Raw genomic sequence first — 17,125 nt, forward strand, 5'->3', positions numbered from 1 at the left:
ATTGTGACTGGCATCACCCGGCCATCAGGAGATCAAGAAAAGCCATCGGCTGATCTGATCTCCTCCCTCCAGAACACCCACCCAACCGTCGTCCTATCACAGCGTGAGCTGCTTTTTAAATTGAGTCCCAGTGTCCTGGCCTGAACCACCCTTCCTGTTGATCTGTATCAGTCATTAATTACCCACTGGGTAAACAAAAATGTTCTGTTATCTGTCCTGAAATTGCTCCTTTAAAACTCTAAACCTTTGCCCTTTTGTTCTGCTGTTCTTAAGGGGGGGGTTACTTTTTGTATCCTACTTAAGGGATGGGGGCTGTTGTCACATTTGCTATGGATGTTAACTGAACAGACAGCAGTTCAGTCCAAACAGATGTCTAATCTAATCTCAGAAGCTTCTGCTACAAGCATCAAATTAACCAAGTTTGTAATTTGATACAGAAAGTGTTTTTGTCCTCTTCTATCACTTCAGAACTATTTCCTGTGTCGCTGGTTCTCTACGTGATTCTGAAATGAGTTGCAGACGTGGCCGTGGGTCCAGCCCAGTGTGGTGATGAGAGATGAACATGGTTTGCGAACTGCTTTGGTAAATTCAGTGGCGTTCTCGGGGGAATTGTTCTCTGGCAGATGTTCAGATTTCTCCCTCCCCAACCCCCCCATCCCCGAACCACTGGTAATATGGTCCATTTGTTTTGTAAATTAACTTCATTAAAAGAAACAAAAGTCAAGATAATGCAGACACTGGAAATCTGAAATAAAAACAGAAGTCGCTGGGAACACACAACAGGTCAGGCAGCATCTACGGAGAGAGGAAAGTGAGTTAACGTTTCAGGTTGATGACCTTTCGTTAGAACTTTATTAAAAGAGAGATGGAATTGACGGCTCATTTGTGGAGTCTCTTTGGGTTGGTGTGTTATCGGTCACGCATTATCACATGTTGTATGATTCACACATTGCCGGTGGCTTCTCTTTTCCTATAGCATCACGGCTTTAACGTGAACAGGCACAAGGGACCTCGGTTTTGCATCTCATCTGAAGGACGATGTCTCACAATTCAGTGCTTCCCCCACACTGCGGGAACTTCCTCCAAGTGGTGCTACAACCTGCGAACGTCTGACCCCCAAAATGGTATTTAAGGGAAAATCAATGTAAACGGCATCAATCAAGATCTCTGCTGATGCATCAGGTGTTCACAATCTTTGAATTAAGTCAAACAAGCTTATAATAACGGCACAGGGACTTGCATTTAGCCGAAGCCAGGTACATAAGCATTTCGAAACACCGTACGAAATGTAACTGATTAGAAATGAAGACAAAGTTGTGGGACGTCCTCCCGACGTGAAAGACGCTGGACAAATGTAATTTTTTTATTCTTATTGATGTTATGTAGACAAAGCAAAATGACTAAACTAATAATAATAATCCTTACATTTGATACAAACCTTTCACATCAGGAGTATATCTTGGGAACCTTCAGAGGATCCAGCACAGAGAGGGAGAGCATGCTCCGCGACTTTGACCTGTTATTTCTCTTGAGTTATTTTGCTGGAATCAGAAAAGAAAGATTTGAGAGAAGTTTATTTTTTCCAAATAAACCCTCCGCAGTCCCTGAAACCAAGAAGGAAATCTCTACGCATCGGGAGATTCTGCTATCAGATTAAAAGGCCACATCAGAACGTCAAGAGATTCTTCAGAGAGATTACATGAATAATAATAATAATCCTTGCCTTTGATATAGCGGTTCATCGCATCTCCGAGACATCTCAAAACGCTTCACAGAATACCCTGTATATTTTGTGGGCAAAACGAGGCAGCCAATTGCGCACAGCAGCGTCGCACAAACGGCGTGGATTGAGTGAACAAATTATTATATAAAAAATATATTTTTGAAGGGATTATTACCCCTGGAAAGGCCATCCGCCAATCGACTAATTACCAGTTTCTTACTTACTGTTAGGTAAACAGAGACATGTTGAGTAAGGAAACGTGCCTAACGTTTCACCCTGCCCAGGAATCGAACCCAGGTCCTCTCGCTTGCGAGGCGAGTGCTCTAACCGCTACAGGACTCCATATTGTACAGCTCATGTCAGGACCAAAAGAGCCCCCATTCTCCCCTCCCACTTCTTTCCTTCCTCCTCCCCAAATCTCCCCTTCATGGAGTCCTGTAGCTCAGTGGTTAGAGCACTCGCTTTGCAAGTGAGAGACCTGAGTTCAATTCCAGGCAGGGCGAAACCTTGGGCAAGTTTCCTTACTCCACACAGAGCCTAATAATAATCCCTCCAAAACCAAAAACAATAATAAATTGGTCATTTTCAATCTACGACTGTTTGTGGGACATTGCTGTGCGCAATTGGCTGCCGCGTTCGCCCACAAATATACAGTCAATTCACTTTACAGTGTGTTCTGTGAAGCGCTTTGGGACGTCCTCCCGATGTGAAAAGCGCTATATCAAATGTAAGGATTATTATTATTATTATTATTCCCTCTTGTCCTCTCGTCCCCCGTCTTTTCCCTCATGTAGGGTAGTGTCCCAGAGCGCTTGAGACATCGTTAGTGCAGATTAGCTGCTGTGTTTACCTCCAACAGTCACTTCATTTCTAATAATTCAGATTTTGTTAAACAATTGGTGAGTTGTTACCGCGCTGTGTGTTATTGTGTCCTGCGCTGTGTTAATGTGCTGTGTGTGTCATTGCATTGCATATGTTATTGTGTCTGAGCTGTGTTATTGTGCTGTGTATTGTGCCTGTGCTGTGTTATTGTGCCTATGCTGTGTTATTGTGCTGTGTTATTGTGCTGTGTATTGTGCCTGTGCTGTGTTATTGTGCTGTGTATTGTGCCTGTGCTGTGTTATTGTGCTGTGTTATTGTGCTGTGTATTGTGCCTGTGCTGTGTTATTGTGCTGTGTATTGTGCCTGTGCTGTGTTATTGTGCTGTGTATTGTGCCTGTGCTGTGTTATTGTGCTGTGTTATTGTGCTGTGTATTGTGCCTATGCTGTGTTATTGTGCTGTGTATTGTGCCTGAGCTGTGTTATTGTGCTGTGTATTGTGCTGTGTATTGTGCCTGTGCTGTGTTATTGTGCTGTGTTATTGTGCTGTGTATTGTGCTGTGTATTGTGCTGTGTTATTGTGCTGTGGTATTGTTTTGTGTATTGTGCTGTGTATTGTGCCTGTGCTGTGTTATTGTGCTGTGTTATTGTGCTGTGGTATTGTTTTGTGAATTGTGCCGCGTATTGTGCCTGTGCCGTGCTGTGTATTGAGCTGTGTATTGCGGCTGTGCTGTGTGTGTGCAGTGTCGGAGCCCGTCACCCGGGGGTGCTGTGCCCGGAGTGCATGGCTGCCGTGCGGTGCTGCAGCTGCCGGCCGTCCGGGGCGGAGGGACGGTGATGGGACGGTCACACGCGTCACTCGCGTTGGCCGTCGCCGCCGCGGCTGCTGGAGGTAACGCGGAAGCCGGACTGTCGCGGGTTATCCCGGATCACAGCCGCTCACGTTCCTGCCGCCCCGCCCACCCCACCCGCCCCGCCCCGCCCGCCCCGCCCCGCCCCGCCCGGGGCTCACAGCCCGAGCTGACGCCGGCCGGGGGGGGCGAGCGGGGGGTGCCGGGGAGGCCGGGTGGGGGTGGCGAGCGGGGGGGCCGGGTGGGGTGGTGGCGGGGGGGCCGGGGGGGCGGGTGGGGGTGGCGAGCGGGGGGTGTGGGGGTGGCGGGCGGGGGGCGGGGGGGGCCGGGGCGGGGGGCTGGGGGGGTGGGCTTGGAGGGCGCTGTGTAAACCCGAGCTGCTGCTGCTGCTGCTGCTGCTGTTGTTGTTGTTCTGTTCGGGCGGATGTTAAAGATCCCATAAGAACTGTTCGAACAGAGAAGGGAGTTTCTCTCTCTCCCACTCTCTCTCCCGGTGGCCTTGGCCAACAATCCCCGCCCACCCGCCCCCAAATAAGATCAGTCACTCGCTCTACGGCTGTTTGTGGGATATTTGCTGCTGCATTCGCCCACAAAACACACGGTTACTGGGACAGTAAACCCCGTGAAGAGTTTCGAGAGACCCTCTGGCTGTGGAAGGCGCTGGGTTAAAAGCAGGGATTAATAATAATAATATCGCCGCCCTTCGAGAGCCTGTCCAATTTTCCTTCTAAACGAACTGACAGACTTGGCCTCAACTCAGTGTGGATTCAATGAGAAATACGGATCAGGACCCGGGGAAACTCTTCCTCACAATACAGTTGGGTTGAGGGACCTTCAGCGCATGCTGGAGGAGTGAGTCCTGCTTCGCTCAGGATCCGAGCATTAACACATCGTCCTGAAAGATCTTGTCAACGTTTGGAAATTCTTAAATACAGTCTAAATCCTCTTAAACATTAAGATAATTGTCTGCAGGCTAAGATCACAAAGATTTGGAGGCGAAGGGAGAGACCTCGGCTGGTGTTTCTGGAGGGATGAGATCAAATGGGCAGAGGGACCTTCATCTAAACTAATCTTGTGATCTTATGGGCTCCTTGATCTAAGGCCGGCATTGGCAATGCTACAGCATTGGTGCCCTCAATGCTGCAGTGGAGTTTGGGGTGAGATTACACATTCATATCATGTTGATTTAGAGTCAAAGCCACACAGATAATCAAACACGTTGTTCACACTTGATAACAATCGTCTCTTCAGAAGTACAGCCTTCCCACGTTCCATAGGCCATAAAGGGAACACACGGATACGAGTTTCACTTGGGTCCAGATTTACTCTTTATTTATAGAGCATTTCCAAACGTCCAGAATTTGGCAGGTTCTTCAACAGAGTCTGAATTTTGAAGCCGGTTTTCTGTAAGTTCTTTTAAAAACTATAAGAAACCAATTGCAAAGTCACAACTGGCTTCAACATTTTATTAAACTCTGGATGCCCTGAAATGCTAAGTAAATAGAATAAGTTTAGTTTTGGGTGGAATTTCTCCCCAATAATAATAATATTTCCCTCCCTTCCCTCCCCTCACCCTGACCATTTCCCCCCTGCTCGGGTCCTGACCCAACTGTCCAGCGCCTTGGGACGTTCTCCCGACGTGAAAGGCGCTCTATAAATGGAATCTTGTTGTTGTTGTAATAAGAATTTGGTGATCCAATCCACAACTGTTTGTGGGACACTGCTGTGTGCAATTGGCAGCCGTGTTTCGCCCACAATGTCTCGAAGATGTGATAAGATGCCATATCAAATGCAAGGATTATTATTACCATTATGTGTGGATTGCCATTTGACTTCAGTGGTCTCTGCTGGTTTCTAGTGGTTTGTGCTGGTTTATGGTTATCTCTGGTGGGATCTGTTGGTCTCCAGTGAGTATCTGGTTGTCTTTGGCAGTATGTGGGAATCTCCAGTGGTTGATGACAGTCTCTAGTACTCTCAATTTGTCTCCACCTTTCATGCTGGTCTCTGAGCCAAATCTGAGTTACTGAGCCACTCTATGTATCTGCTTGTTAGAAACTCTTTCCTGTCTGTTTGGTAATGGTTATCTCCAGTTAACTTGTGCCTGATTTTTACTGACCATAGACACCTGAGAGGTGGGATCAATTCCTGATGTGTGCTGTGTTTGTTGAGGTCTCAGCATCCACAGTCAATAATAATAATAATAATCCTTGCATTTGATATAGCGCCTTATCACGTTTTCGAGACGTCTCGCAGTGCTTCACAGAATATACTATAAAGTGAATTGACTGTATATTTGTGGGCGAAACACGGAAGTCAATTGCTCACAGCAGCGTCCCACAAACAGTCGTGGATTGAGGAATCTTCACATCTTCAAGACTGAGATGGATAGGTCAGGGTAATAGAGGACACGGGGCAAGGGCGGTAATTGGAGTTGAAGTACAGATCAGTTATGATCTTATAGAATGGCAGAACACACTCGAGGGGCTAAGTGGCTCCTCCTGTTTCTATGCTTCTATGTTTTCAATGAAAGACGAATATCAGGCGGTTCTTCAAGCTTTGGAGGGGGTGGGGAAAGCTTTCAATATCTGCAACAATCCTGGATTTCATGGACATTAATATTTTGTCAAAGAGTTTAATAGATTCCAAACGGTGCAATGTTGTGGGGTCACAATCAGATGATTCTCATCTCTGAGTCAGAAGGTCTTGACGCTCCATGTCAGGACTTTGAGCTCACAGTCTAGACCAGTGGTGGCCAACCCGTCAAGAAACACTAACCCCCTCCCCCCCTCGGACATTTACACAAGTCCAGATAAATCCGTTATCGATCGGTTTTGATGTGTTTTCCGTTTTCTCTTGATTGAATATTTCTTGATTTGTGCCAGAAATATTCAATCAAGGAAATGTATATTTTTGTCCAACAGCCCCCACTGCTCCAGGCTAACTCTCCAGCGTGCTGTGGGGACGAGGGCTGCATTGTCAGAGGTAAGTAACGTCCTTTAGATGAGTCGTTAAACTGTGTTTGTTCAGGTGGACGTTAAAGATCCCACGGCAGTATTTGAAAAGGGAACGGAGTTTCTCCCGATGTCCTGGTCAACAATCCCCAAATACAATACAAAATTACATTTACACAGTGCCTTTCACGTCGGGAGGACATTCCAAGGCGCTGGACAATCAGAGATTTGGACCCGAGCAGAAGGTTGGGACCAGGGAGGGTGGAGGGCAGGGAGGATAGAGATAGGAGGGTGACAGAAGGCGAGATGGAAGAGGAGGGTCTTGAGAGGTGCCTTGAAAGAGGCAAGGGAGGGAGTGAGGCGAAGGGAGTGTGGGATGAAGTTCCAACGGGCGGTGGCAGAAAGACTGAACTGCCGAAGGTGGGGCAGGCCAGGGGGGTGGCAGATTGGAGCAGGCCATACCGTGTTGAGTGGAGGGAGCGGACAGGTTGATATGGGGGAACAGGGATCAATTAAAATTGGTCATTCACTCCATGGCTGTTTATGGGATGTTGCTGTGCACAAATCGGCTGCTGTATTTTGTCCACAAAATATACAGTTGCTACACTTTACAGTAAATCCTGTGATGTGCTTTGAGACATCCTTTGATGTGAAAGGTGCCATATCAAAGTGTAAGGATTATTAATATCCGGTGGATTGATGGCTGTGGAAAAGCAAGAAAGAAGAGAGGAGGAATTTGGCAGAAAGAACGCAGATGAAATTTGATACTTGCACAGCACCCACCGTGGCTCTCTTTGGATTATCGAGTTCATGTTCTAACTTGTTGCCATTGGCTCGCAGTGGCAGTACCCTTTTCTGGTGAGGATGTCCCAGCCTTGGGAGGTCATCCTGAAATGAAAGGCGCTATACAAATGTAATTTGTTTTGTTGTTGATGCTCTGTGCTCAGGGCTGTATCCTGATCCTGCAGCAGAGGGGAGAGTGAGACAGTGCCCACACTATCCGAAGCTTCAGCATTCTCAACTCTCTACTGAAGATCAACATCTTTTTTCATGCAACAACAACTTGTAGTTGTATAACGCCCTTCAAGTGGGGCAGCGTCTCGGAGAGCTTAACAGTGGCGGAGCCTGACACCGAGCCGGGGAGAGGTGACTGTAAGCACAGTCGAAGAGGAAGGTCTTCAGGAGCGATCTGAAGCGGGGTAAAGTGGAAGGATTGAGGAAAAAAGTTCCAAGGTTTGGGGACGTAGTGGCTGAAACCACGGCCACCAATTGTGGAGTGGAGGAGATGAACATGCCGGAGGACGGAGCCAGAAGGAGCGGAGGCAGTGGAGTGGGGACTAAGATTTTATGTAGAGGCAGGGAGGCTCTCTCTGGACAGTTCCAATTCCCCTTCGAGAAGTTCGGCTGAAGCCATATCACCTCGTTGTGGCCAACGGACAAAAACATTCCAGCCCTCTGTGTTCTGGTTCTGGTCAGTAAACCGCTGCCCCTGGTGGCCACCCACAAACAACCAGGCACCAGCTGCCCCTCGTGACACATGAGTTACTGACCTGTGTGTTACTGTAACAGCTCATCCCGGTCACTGCTACTCCACACCAGCGCTCTTCTGGCCTCTGGTTGTCCTATCCAGGTGAGAGCCCATGTCTGACTCCCTGTCAGAATCCATGCCATCACCAACTGAATAAAAACAAACCAACAGTCTACAGAACTCCACAGCTCGTCTCCCCTTTGGAACTCTATCGCACAGTCCCTTTGCCTCACTCCCTCCCTCTCTTGCTTCCTTCAAGGCACAAGTCTCAAGACTCTCCTCTTGGACCGTGCCTTTGGTCACCCTCCTACCCCTGTCCTCCAACCCTCCTGATCGCAAATACCTGATTGGTTGGTTTGTCCAGCAACTTGGGACTTCCTCCTGACGTGAAAGGCATGAGGTACCCTCGCAATAACATCCCCTCGGCCTGAAATTCTGTCTGTGACAATCTGCCCTCTGAAGTGGCTGAACTACAACTTCCAAATTGACACTGAATTTAAGGATTTTCCACAGTATTGCCACAACTCAGACTGCACGCCAAGCTAGTCTTAAAGGTTGAGATTGGGTGGAATTTTGGGCCTCCAGTGATTGATCGGCGTGAATTGCTGATTACTGATGTTGTCACGGAGCAGCTTAGAATGATTTTAGGCTCCTGTTAAACTCCTCCATGAGCCCATCACTCACATCCTTGCCCGGCTCCACTGATTCTCCCATTTCCCAGAGGATCAAGTTCAAGTTCCTCCTCCTTACTTTTTAAATCCCCGCATGGTTTTGCCCTACTTTACCTCTGTGACCTTCTAAAACATTGCCAACCTGCCCGCTCCCTCTGCTCAGTGGGTAATAGTTTGCTTCTCGTCCCCTGCTCTGCCCACCCCACCATCAGCAGTTGGGCCTTTACCATTTCTGCTCCTTCTCTCTGGAAATCCACCCTTCTGCCCCTTTGCCTTGCCCCTTCGCCTTGTCTTTTCCCTTGGTTCTGTCCAAGTCATTCACACGACCTACCTTTTTGACCTCATCTTCTCTACACCCCTCCCCCCCCCACCGGCCTCCACCTCTCCTAAATCCAATCCCCATCTTGGGTGTGAAACCTTGACTGTCTAGCGCTTTAGGACTTCCTCCTAGTGAAAGGTGCTAGATAAATTAAATTTGTTGTTGTTGTTTTTGCTGCTGTTGCTCTTATGAATCCTTCAAGCCAAAGCCCTGATAGTTGGGTAGCCCTGCTTGGGCCAGCTTGTTAGGAAGTCCTTTCAGTAGCAAGCTTTGTGGGTTTAGCTGGTTAAACTCCACTTCCCTCCATGGAAGGCGCCATATAAATGCAAGTCATTGTTGTTGTTAACTCCAATAATACCCCAACTCACACCGTGGGGTGCACAAGCCTTGGTTCTTGCCAACTTGCACCTAATACTCTCCGGATTTAGGTGATCAGGTGTGTGTCCGTAGTGGTTAGAGCACTCACCTCGCAATTCAGGGTGAAACCTTGGGCAGGTTTCCTTACTCCACACACCTCTGTTTATCTATCAGTAAGTAGGAACCTGGTTGCTAGTCAATTGGTGGATTGCTTTCTGGGGTAATAATCCCTTTAAAAAATAATTTGGTCACTCAATCCACGACTGTTTGTTGGACACTGCTGTGCACGATTGGCTGCCGTGTTTTGACTACAAAATACACTTAACAGTATATTCTGTGAAGTGCTATGAGACGTCTTGAAGATGTGATACGGCAATATATCAAATGCAAAATTATTATTATTTAGAGTAAATCCTGTGAAGGCATCTCAAAAACGTGATAAGGCTTAATGTCAAATGCGAGGATCATTAATGATCATAACCCACAAACTATTCCCTGTCTCTAGTCCCGTTACCACAACATAAAATTGTAACTGTTTTATCACAGTCACACCTTAAAGCTTAAACTAGTTTTGCTGATCCGATGCCGATGGAGCTGGTGTAAGTTCATGGTTAACCTCATATCTCCACACTGGCAGCTAATTAAAATTTACTGAGATTGATCAATAAGTGACTGGAGGATATAACCTGCTGTTCTCTCACATTCTCTTCCAGACCAGATACAACTTCAAGCGATTTGAATCTGTAGGAATCATAATGGGAGGTGCAATTGGCTTCATCAAGTGCCTGATGTTTTTCTTCAATTTTCTGATCTTTGTAAGTTCCTGCCATCCATCTACTGTGAAGAGATTGCTCTAATTGTTTCGCCCACAAAGTACACAGTTACTCCACTTTACAGTAAATTCTGTGAAGCACTTTGAGACCTCTCAATGACGTGATAAGGCGCTATATTAAATGCAAGGATTATTAGGATTATTTATGGGGAAATTGAGGCAGAAAACATGTGATGCACTTGTGACAGCGGTAATTGTAAGGGACGACATTAACTAACATCCATGACAACAGGTTATCATTCAATGGAATATACGCTATGCAATTTTAATAAGGTCTGGATATACATCTTAATTGTCTTATGAGATATAGGTTACTTTTCCGTAAGAAAATTTTATATAATATTAGAGTTCGGCGCATTATTCTGTGGTTTGGGTGGATGTTTCGGCCACAAAATTCACAGTCGATACACTTTAGAGTATATTATGTGAAGCGCTTTGAGATATCTCAACAATGTGATAAGACGCCATATAAAATGCAAGGATTATTATTATTATTATGCTAATGCAGAACTGTTCCCCTGTTTTTTACTGTTACAGCTGGGTGGACTCTGCCTCCTCGGAACTGGTGCCTGGATCACAGCAAACCCTGATGGTTTCAAGTATCTCGTATCATCGCACCCTCTTATCTATACCGGGGCAACAATAATACTGGTAGTGGGCCTGATTCTCTTCCTGGTGGGATTCCTAGGTTGCTGGGGAGCTATCAGTGAGAGCAAATGTCTTATTATGACTGTAAGTACCACCTTTCATTTCTTGTGGAATAATCCCAGCCTTGATGGGATGCAATCGGTTTGTGACGCTGATGGAAATATGAGGCGTTCATTCTGTTTCTAGTAGTCAGTGTTTCTCGGGATCAGTGAGGGCTCCTCGAGGGGCTGAGGAAGGTGCCTGGCAATGGAATGTCAGATCGGATCCATTCTCTGGGGTGGACTCTAGTCCGGTTCCTGGGCCCGGCATGTCAGCACTACTCCAGGCCAATGCTGATGACAGCACATGCCTCGGAAGCAGCAGACAGATTCTTCCCACTCAGCTCTTGTTAATGCCTGTGTCAGACACCCGCTGGACCAACAACGAAATCCTCAACGAGCAGTGCCTTACAACAACACGTGCAGCCTCCCCACCCCCCCATACATCCCGCCCCTCCCCGTGTGCACACAGCACAGCACATCTTAACGTCACCTGCTGCTCTGATTTATTGGATGATTTACGGAAAGACCCATCTACAATGTTGAAGGGCTGCTCTGTGATGTAGCCAATGTCATCCATGCCATCCTCTCTGTGCGTGGACCTACCTTATGGGCTGGCTGTTCAGTCACCAACCAGCGCCCCCTACCCCCCCCCTCCCTTCCCCCACTTTGCTCGTGTTCCCACAGCATCTCAGTGAAGACACTGGGACATTCCATGTGAAACGCAGATTGGTGAATAATCACATTGGTGTCTCACACTCCCTGTAAACCCTGGGCCGTTGTCTTGGTAATGGACTGACAAAGTAAAGCAGGAACCTTGCGAAGTTCAGCCAGCAAATCTCTCAGTGGTTTAAAGTGGCAACTTTTAGCTGTGATCAGTCTTACAGACAATGGCAAAAGTCAAGGTGGGAAGCAGCTTCGGCGTGACTAATGGGCGATCTTATCTTCATTACAGTTTTTCATTCTGATTCTGCTGATCTTCCTGGTGGAGCTGATTGGAGCCGTTCTCGTCTTCGTCTTCAAAAAGCAGGTAAGCCGTGAGGCCAGCCAGGGACTCCGATCAGACGCGATTCAGCTTTGTATTTTTAATTTTCCAGCAATATTTCAGGCCAAGGCGTGGGTGAGCGGGTGATGCAGTAACCGGGGGGGAAGGTTCAAGGTTCCAGGAGCCGAGACACCATTTCAAAATCTCCCGCCCGGACCAACGGCTGAAACCGCCTGCGGGATGTCACTCCCATGCGCTGTTTCCCAAAACCTCCACAGGCTAAGTGTTTTTTTGTCATTTCTATTCCTCACCTCTTCCCTGACCTCTTTCGCCTGTCGCCATGGCGTGTGATTCTTTCTCAGATCAAAACGGAAAATTTCTTAACGGAACTGAAGTCTAAATATAAAGGAGAAAATAGCAAAGATGTGTTTTCGAAAACATGGGACACTATCATGATAGCGGTAAGTGATTCAATAATTTCTTGTATTGGCAACTGAGAGAGCGTCACTGGCTACTTCTATTGCCAGCTGGGCTCACACCCCAGCTGAACCTGCTGTGTAATATTAGGATTATTATTATCACTACACTTTACAATATATCCTGTTGCGCAGGATAGGTGATGTCTTGGCTCAAACTCTCTTTGATGTATTGGCTGCCGCGTTTCGCCCACAAAATACACAGCCAATCCACTTTGCAGTATATCCCGTGACGCGCTTTGAGACATGTCAATGGCATGATTAGGCGCTATATTAAATACAAGGATTATTATTATTAATATATATTTTTGTGTGGGTGACAAAGCCAACGCAGAGGTTGTTAATCATCTAAAAATATAGCGCTTGTTACTCCATACATGTTGTCATTTTGCCATTTCAGTTTTCCTGCTGCGGGGTGACCGGGCCGGATGATTTCATGAATGTCACTGCCCTGAGAAAGTTGCCACCCTCCAAGCGGGTGCCTCTGACCTGCTGTAAGCGGAGTGACACGGGGAAGATCTTGAACAAGAAGGAGTGTTTGCTGGGAAACCCCAATTTCAGGAACGACCAGGTATTTGATCCTGGAGATTCCCGACTGTCCTCCACATTCCTCAAAGCCCTTGCTTCCCAAGTACAGTGTTTGAGATCCCAAAAGCCTGATTGTGCGAGAGGAGTGATAGCGTGGAGTGATAGAAAGGAGCGACAGAGAGAAGCGATGGAGAGGAACAGAGAGAAGTGATTGAGAGGAGGAATAGAGAGACGTGATAGAGAGGAGTGATAGAGTGGAGGAATAGAGAGGAGTCGTAGAGAAGGGATAGAGAGCAATGAGAGAGAGCAAAAGATCTGGTAATAAACTGATGGGACAGACTTGATGCCACCTCCTGCATAGGTGGAATACTGAACGATGTAGATAAACAGCCAAGGCTGCTTTTCTGCCCTCGTGGTTCCCTGGTACTCTGCTCCTCTCTACACTTCCCTCTCTCACTTGTCTCAAGAATTCTGTGTCCAGAAATCACCAACACCTGCATTCCTCTATATCTTAAATATTTGTGTCTGAGGAGAAAGTAACACGAAATGGAAAACAGCTGGAACCTGTTAATGCTTGACACAAAGCTGGGAGATGGGTGTCAGCATGATGGATGAGTGGTTTGAGGAGGTGGAATAATGGGTGGGTGGAACAAGCAAAGGAACATAGGAACAGGAATAGGCCATTCAACCCCTCGAGCCTGTTCCGCCATTCTATTAGATCATGGCTGATCTGTACCTCAACTGCAATTACCCGCCTTTGTCCCATATCCCTTGATACCGACCTAACAAATATCTATCCACCTCAATGTTGAAGATTTGAATGGATCCAGCATCCTTTAACGGATCAGCTCTGAACTATTTCATTAATTGATGGTTTTGTTGCAGGGATGCTACAGAGTGCTGGTGGGCCATTTTATGAAATACATTCACATTATTGGGATCTGCACTCTATCCGTGCTTCTAGTGGAGGTAAAACACTTCTTTTAAACATTCTGCAAAATTTTATCAACATCTTGTACATCGGCAATGCAGAGTATCATCAGGGAGACACATCCTAATGCACAGCACATTGCCCGGCGCTGGGACCACATCGAGTATCTCTGATTGGTTCTGTTCCTCACCGCACTACCATGTTAAATAGAAAATTTAAAACCATCATAGAATTATACAGCACAGAAGGAGGCCATTTGGCTCATCGTGTCTGTGCCGGTTCTTTGAAAAGAGCTTCCAAATCAATCCCACTCCCCCGCTCTCTCCCCATAGCTCTGCAAACTTGCCCTCCCCAAATTATCTACTTCTCTCTTAAAAGCTGTTATCGAATTGGCTTCCGCCAAATGGTTATTCATTTAGTCTGCCCCCACGTTGTAACTACTGGGGCAATAGGAATACTTTAGAAACAAATGTAATTTATAACAACTTTCTTGGTGTAGAAGTTACACTCCTGAAAAGTTTATCATTAGACAGAGACGGAAGACGAGAGGTACAGGGAGCTCTGGAACAATCAGCTTTAGAAAACCTTCACCTCCCGACATCACACTGAGAGTAATTAACCACTAAAACAGGGTTACCAGGAAGGGCTCAAACCAGGGGGTCACTTAAAAAACAGCTTGATGCTGTGATGGGAAGACATAAAGGTGAAGATTGTAGAAGGGGATTAATGGGCCTCTTCTTCATCCGAACCTCTCTTGTGGCCTAACATGGGTGAAGAATTCTAAGGATCCTATATTCATCTTTTCATTCAATTGAGCACCTTATCATGTCATTGAGACATCTCAAATTTGCGCACAGCGACAACCCCACAAAAAGTCGTGAAGTGAATGAGTGGTCGATTTTATCTCTGTTTCCCTTTTGTTATGCAGTTCTTTGCAATGGGTTTTGCCATTTGCCTGTATTGGAAATTTTAGAAGCGTAAAGGATCAGTGAAAATGTGCAAAGCCTCTATCACGGTCGAACAAAGGAAAGAGGAGGAGACAACAAGTAATATTGTACGATTTCATGAGTGACTGCACAGCCTCGCACATCCATTTACCAAGTCTGAGGTCGGCAGAGTCTGGTTTGAGATAAACGAACAAATCCTTGGAAGACAACAGAAGAGGATAAACAAATCTTAAACCTTTTTTGACTTCCGTTCAATACGTCACGTTTACAAACTCTGTCATTGAGGAAAGTAACCTATTCTCTTTCCTTTTAACAGCATTTATGCCCCTAACAATGGTGAGGAGTTGGTTTCAGGGATAGTTATGACAATAGCTCTGATGAATATTTGTTGGAAAATATCGCAATTCTGTTTGACTATTTGTAAGATCTTAGTTACTCCTAAACTTGAAAGTTTAAGGAGTAACTAAAGGGGGGGCTGGGAGGGAGCAAAATATCTTATAAATTCATTCCAAAACACAAAGTCACTGTAAGCACTTTCGAGGCATTTTAGTGTAAGACGTTGTGTCACACACAAGGGTTACCCAAACAATTTGTTACAGATTGCGATGTGTTGACTTCACATTTCTGTTACTGTTTAAAAGACAAGTTCTGTTCCTCTACATTGAGTTTGGTCACATTTGTGCTGAAGTATAACTGTACAGTGTGTATTAGCAATGAACACTAACATAGCTCCCTGATGTCCGTGTATGATATTGGACAATTTGAAACCATGTTGATGTTTTACTGATGTTGACGTTTCGAGTGCTATAAATCTCGTGACAGCAGCAAAAGTCCTTTTTGAATGCCTTGTGCTACAGGTCTTCACTTAGCTTTGCAATGCTGCATTTGGATAGAATAAATCTACATTTTGACTTGTAGGTGTTCATTTCATGCTGTCAGTGATGCTCTGTGATACAAGTTCCTGCACACAGCACATAAACTACACATTGCTCCTTTCTGACAATCAGGCCCCGCACAGCGCTCCTATGTGAACAACGCTAAATAAAATGCAAGTTGTTGATGTACTTGCGACCAGATCAGCAACCTTTGTCCTTGTGCAGATGACACTCCAGCTCCTCAAACCACCGCTCTTCTATATGGCTTGCAAGCCAACAGGAGTCGAATAAAGGGCTCTCTGATCCTGAGAGTTCGATCCTCCCAACCTTTCCAAATGGTGCCTGACACAGGCATCACTGTGCTTAAGAGCATCCAAACCAGACTGGAATTCCATGGATTCCCATAGAGAAACTAGTCTTTAGAATGGAGTGGGCTCTCTCTCTCTCTTTCTCCCCGGAGGAGTGCACCCACTGGGAGAAATTCACATTCAATAAGGAAATAATAACAATCCTTGCATTTGACATAACGCTTTTCATGTCTTTGAGACGTCTCAAAGGGCTTCACAGAATATACTGTAAAGTGAATTGAATATGTTTTGTGGGCGAAACAGATTTGGACAAGTTCAGCCACAATTCCACAAACGGTAAAATTAGTTTTTTTTAAAACTGTATTTGAAATGATTACTGATATGACTAAACCTACGCTCTGCACATAATAAGACTTACATTTGATACAACAGCAACAAATTGCATTTATATAGCATCTTTCATATTGGGAAGATGTTCTAAAGCGCTTCACAAGGATATGATGTAAAGTGCAGTGACTATGTGTTTTGTGGGTGAACCTGGCAGCCAATTAGTGCATAGCAACATCCCACAAACAGCCATGGAATGAGTGACCAATTTTGTTTTGGGGGGACTGTTGGCCCCGACACGGGAGAAACTCCCTTCACTTTCTAAATAGTGCCACAGAATCTTTGATGTCCATCTGAACAGGCAGAGGGGACCTCGGTTTAATGTCTCATCCATTGGACGGCACCTGAGAATGCAGAGCTCTTTCTAGCACTACACTGGAGCGTCAGTCTAAACATGGAGCTTGAGCCCACGTACTTATAAACTGGATGAGAGTTTGAGTGACTGAGCCAGGCTGGCACCTTGATACAGCACCTATGGAACAGCCTTGATGTGTTTCAGAGAGGTTGGTAAAGTGTAGTAACTGTGGATTTGTCGATGAACAATCGAGGATAGCCGTGCCACGACTGGGCTGGTTGATGGGGCCGTGCCTATCGGGTGTTGGTGAGGGTGACTGTGAGTGAGCTGTGCGGTCCGCCTGGCACTGAGCTGCTCTGGGCACTGACGCCGTTCCCACTGGTGCGATCCAGCGGCTTCCTGATCATGTCCACGTACAGGTCGGTGTCCGGATGCCTGAACTCGTGGGAAGAAAGGTCCTGATCCCGGAGCGAGGGCAGGAGCCGCAGAGAGAAGATGAGGTCGTTGGGAATTTCCTGCCGATTGACGGGAAGGAGGAAAGAGATGGCAAGGCCAGCGCCCGCCTCCCCATGACGGTATGTCACAATCCCCGCGATACCAAGTCTGGGGTTCGGAGAGTTGGAGAACCGCACGGTGACGTCTTTCCCACAAGGTAC

At 46.3% G+C, this 17,125-nt stretch overlaps 1 protein-coding gene across 4 annotated transcripts; it reads left to right on the forward strand.

Annotated features, from left to right (window-relative positions):
- Positions 1–3,343: 3,343 nt before the first annotated feature.
- On the forward strand, positions 3,344–15,547 carry LOC103179051 (tetraspanin-18). Of its 4 annotated transcripts, none has more exons than XM_042342268.1 (9): positions 3,344–3,434; positions 6,315–6,375; positions 9,933–10,034; positions 10,589–10,783; positions 11,693–11,767; positions 12,085–12,183; positions 12,599–12,769; positions 13,612–13,695; positions 14,586–15,547. In XM_042342268.1, exons 3-9 carry the CDS (start codon positions 9,975–9,977, stop codon positions 14,628–14,630), a joined length of 729 nt encoding a protein of 242 aa, XP_042198202.1. In that variant the 5' UTR covers positions 3,344–3,434; positions 6,315–6,375; positions 9,933–9,974; the 3' UTR covers positions 14,631–15,547. The 4 variants fall into 4 exon arrangements, with proteins under 4 accessions (XP_042198202.1, XP_042198204.1, XP_042198201.1 ...); XM_042342267.1 differs by lacking the exon at positions 3,344–3,434 and adding an exon at positions 4,453–4,550; XM_042342270.1 differs by lacking the exon at positions 6,315–6,375 and having other exon boundaries at positions 3,345–3,434.
- The last annotated feature ends 1,578 nt before the right edge of the window (positions 15,548–17,125 follow it).

This window comes from Callorhinchus milii, unplaced genomic scaffold (genome assembly GCF_018977255.1).
Source record: "Callorhinchus milii isolate IMCB2004 unplaced genomic scaffold, IMCB_Cmil_1.0 Scaffold19, whole genome shotgun sequence".
NCBI classification, from domain to species: domain Eukaryota; kingdom Metazoa; phylum Chordata; class Chondrichthyes; order Chimaeriformes; family Callorhinchidae; genus Callorhinchus; species Callorhinchus milii.

Bases quoted from the DNA above. Each gene is read 5' to 3' on its own strand.
- LOC103179051 (XM_042342267.1), top strand. From the start codon at position 4,531: ATGCTGCAGTGGAGTTTGGG. The intron at 4,551-6,314 runs GTGAGATTACAC...TTTGTCCAACAG, and splicing joins ATGCTGCAGTGGAGTTTGGG to CCCCCACTGCTCCAGGCTAA. The intron at 11,768-12,084 runs GTAAGCCGTGAG...ATTCTTTCTCAG, and splicing joins TCTTCGTCTTCAAAAAGCAG to ATCAAAACGGAAAATTTCTT.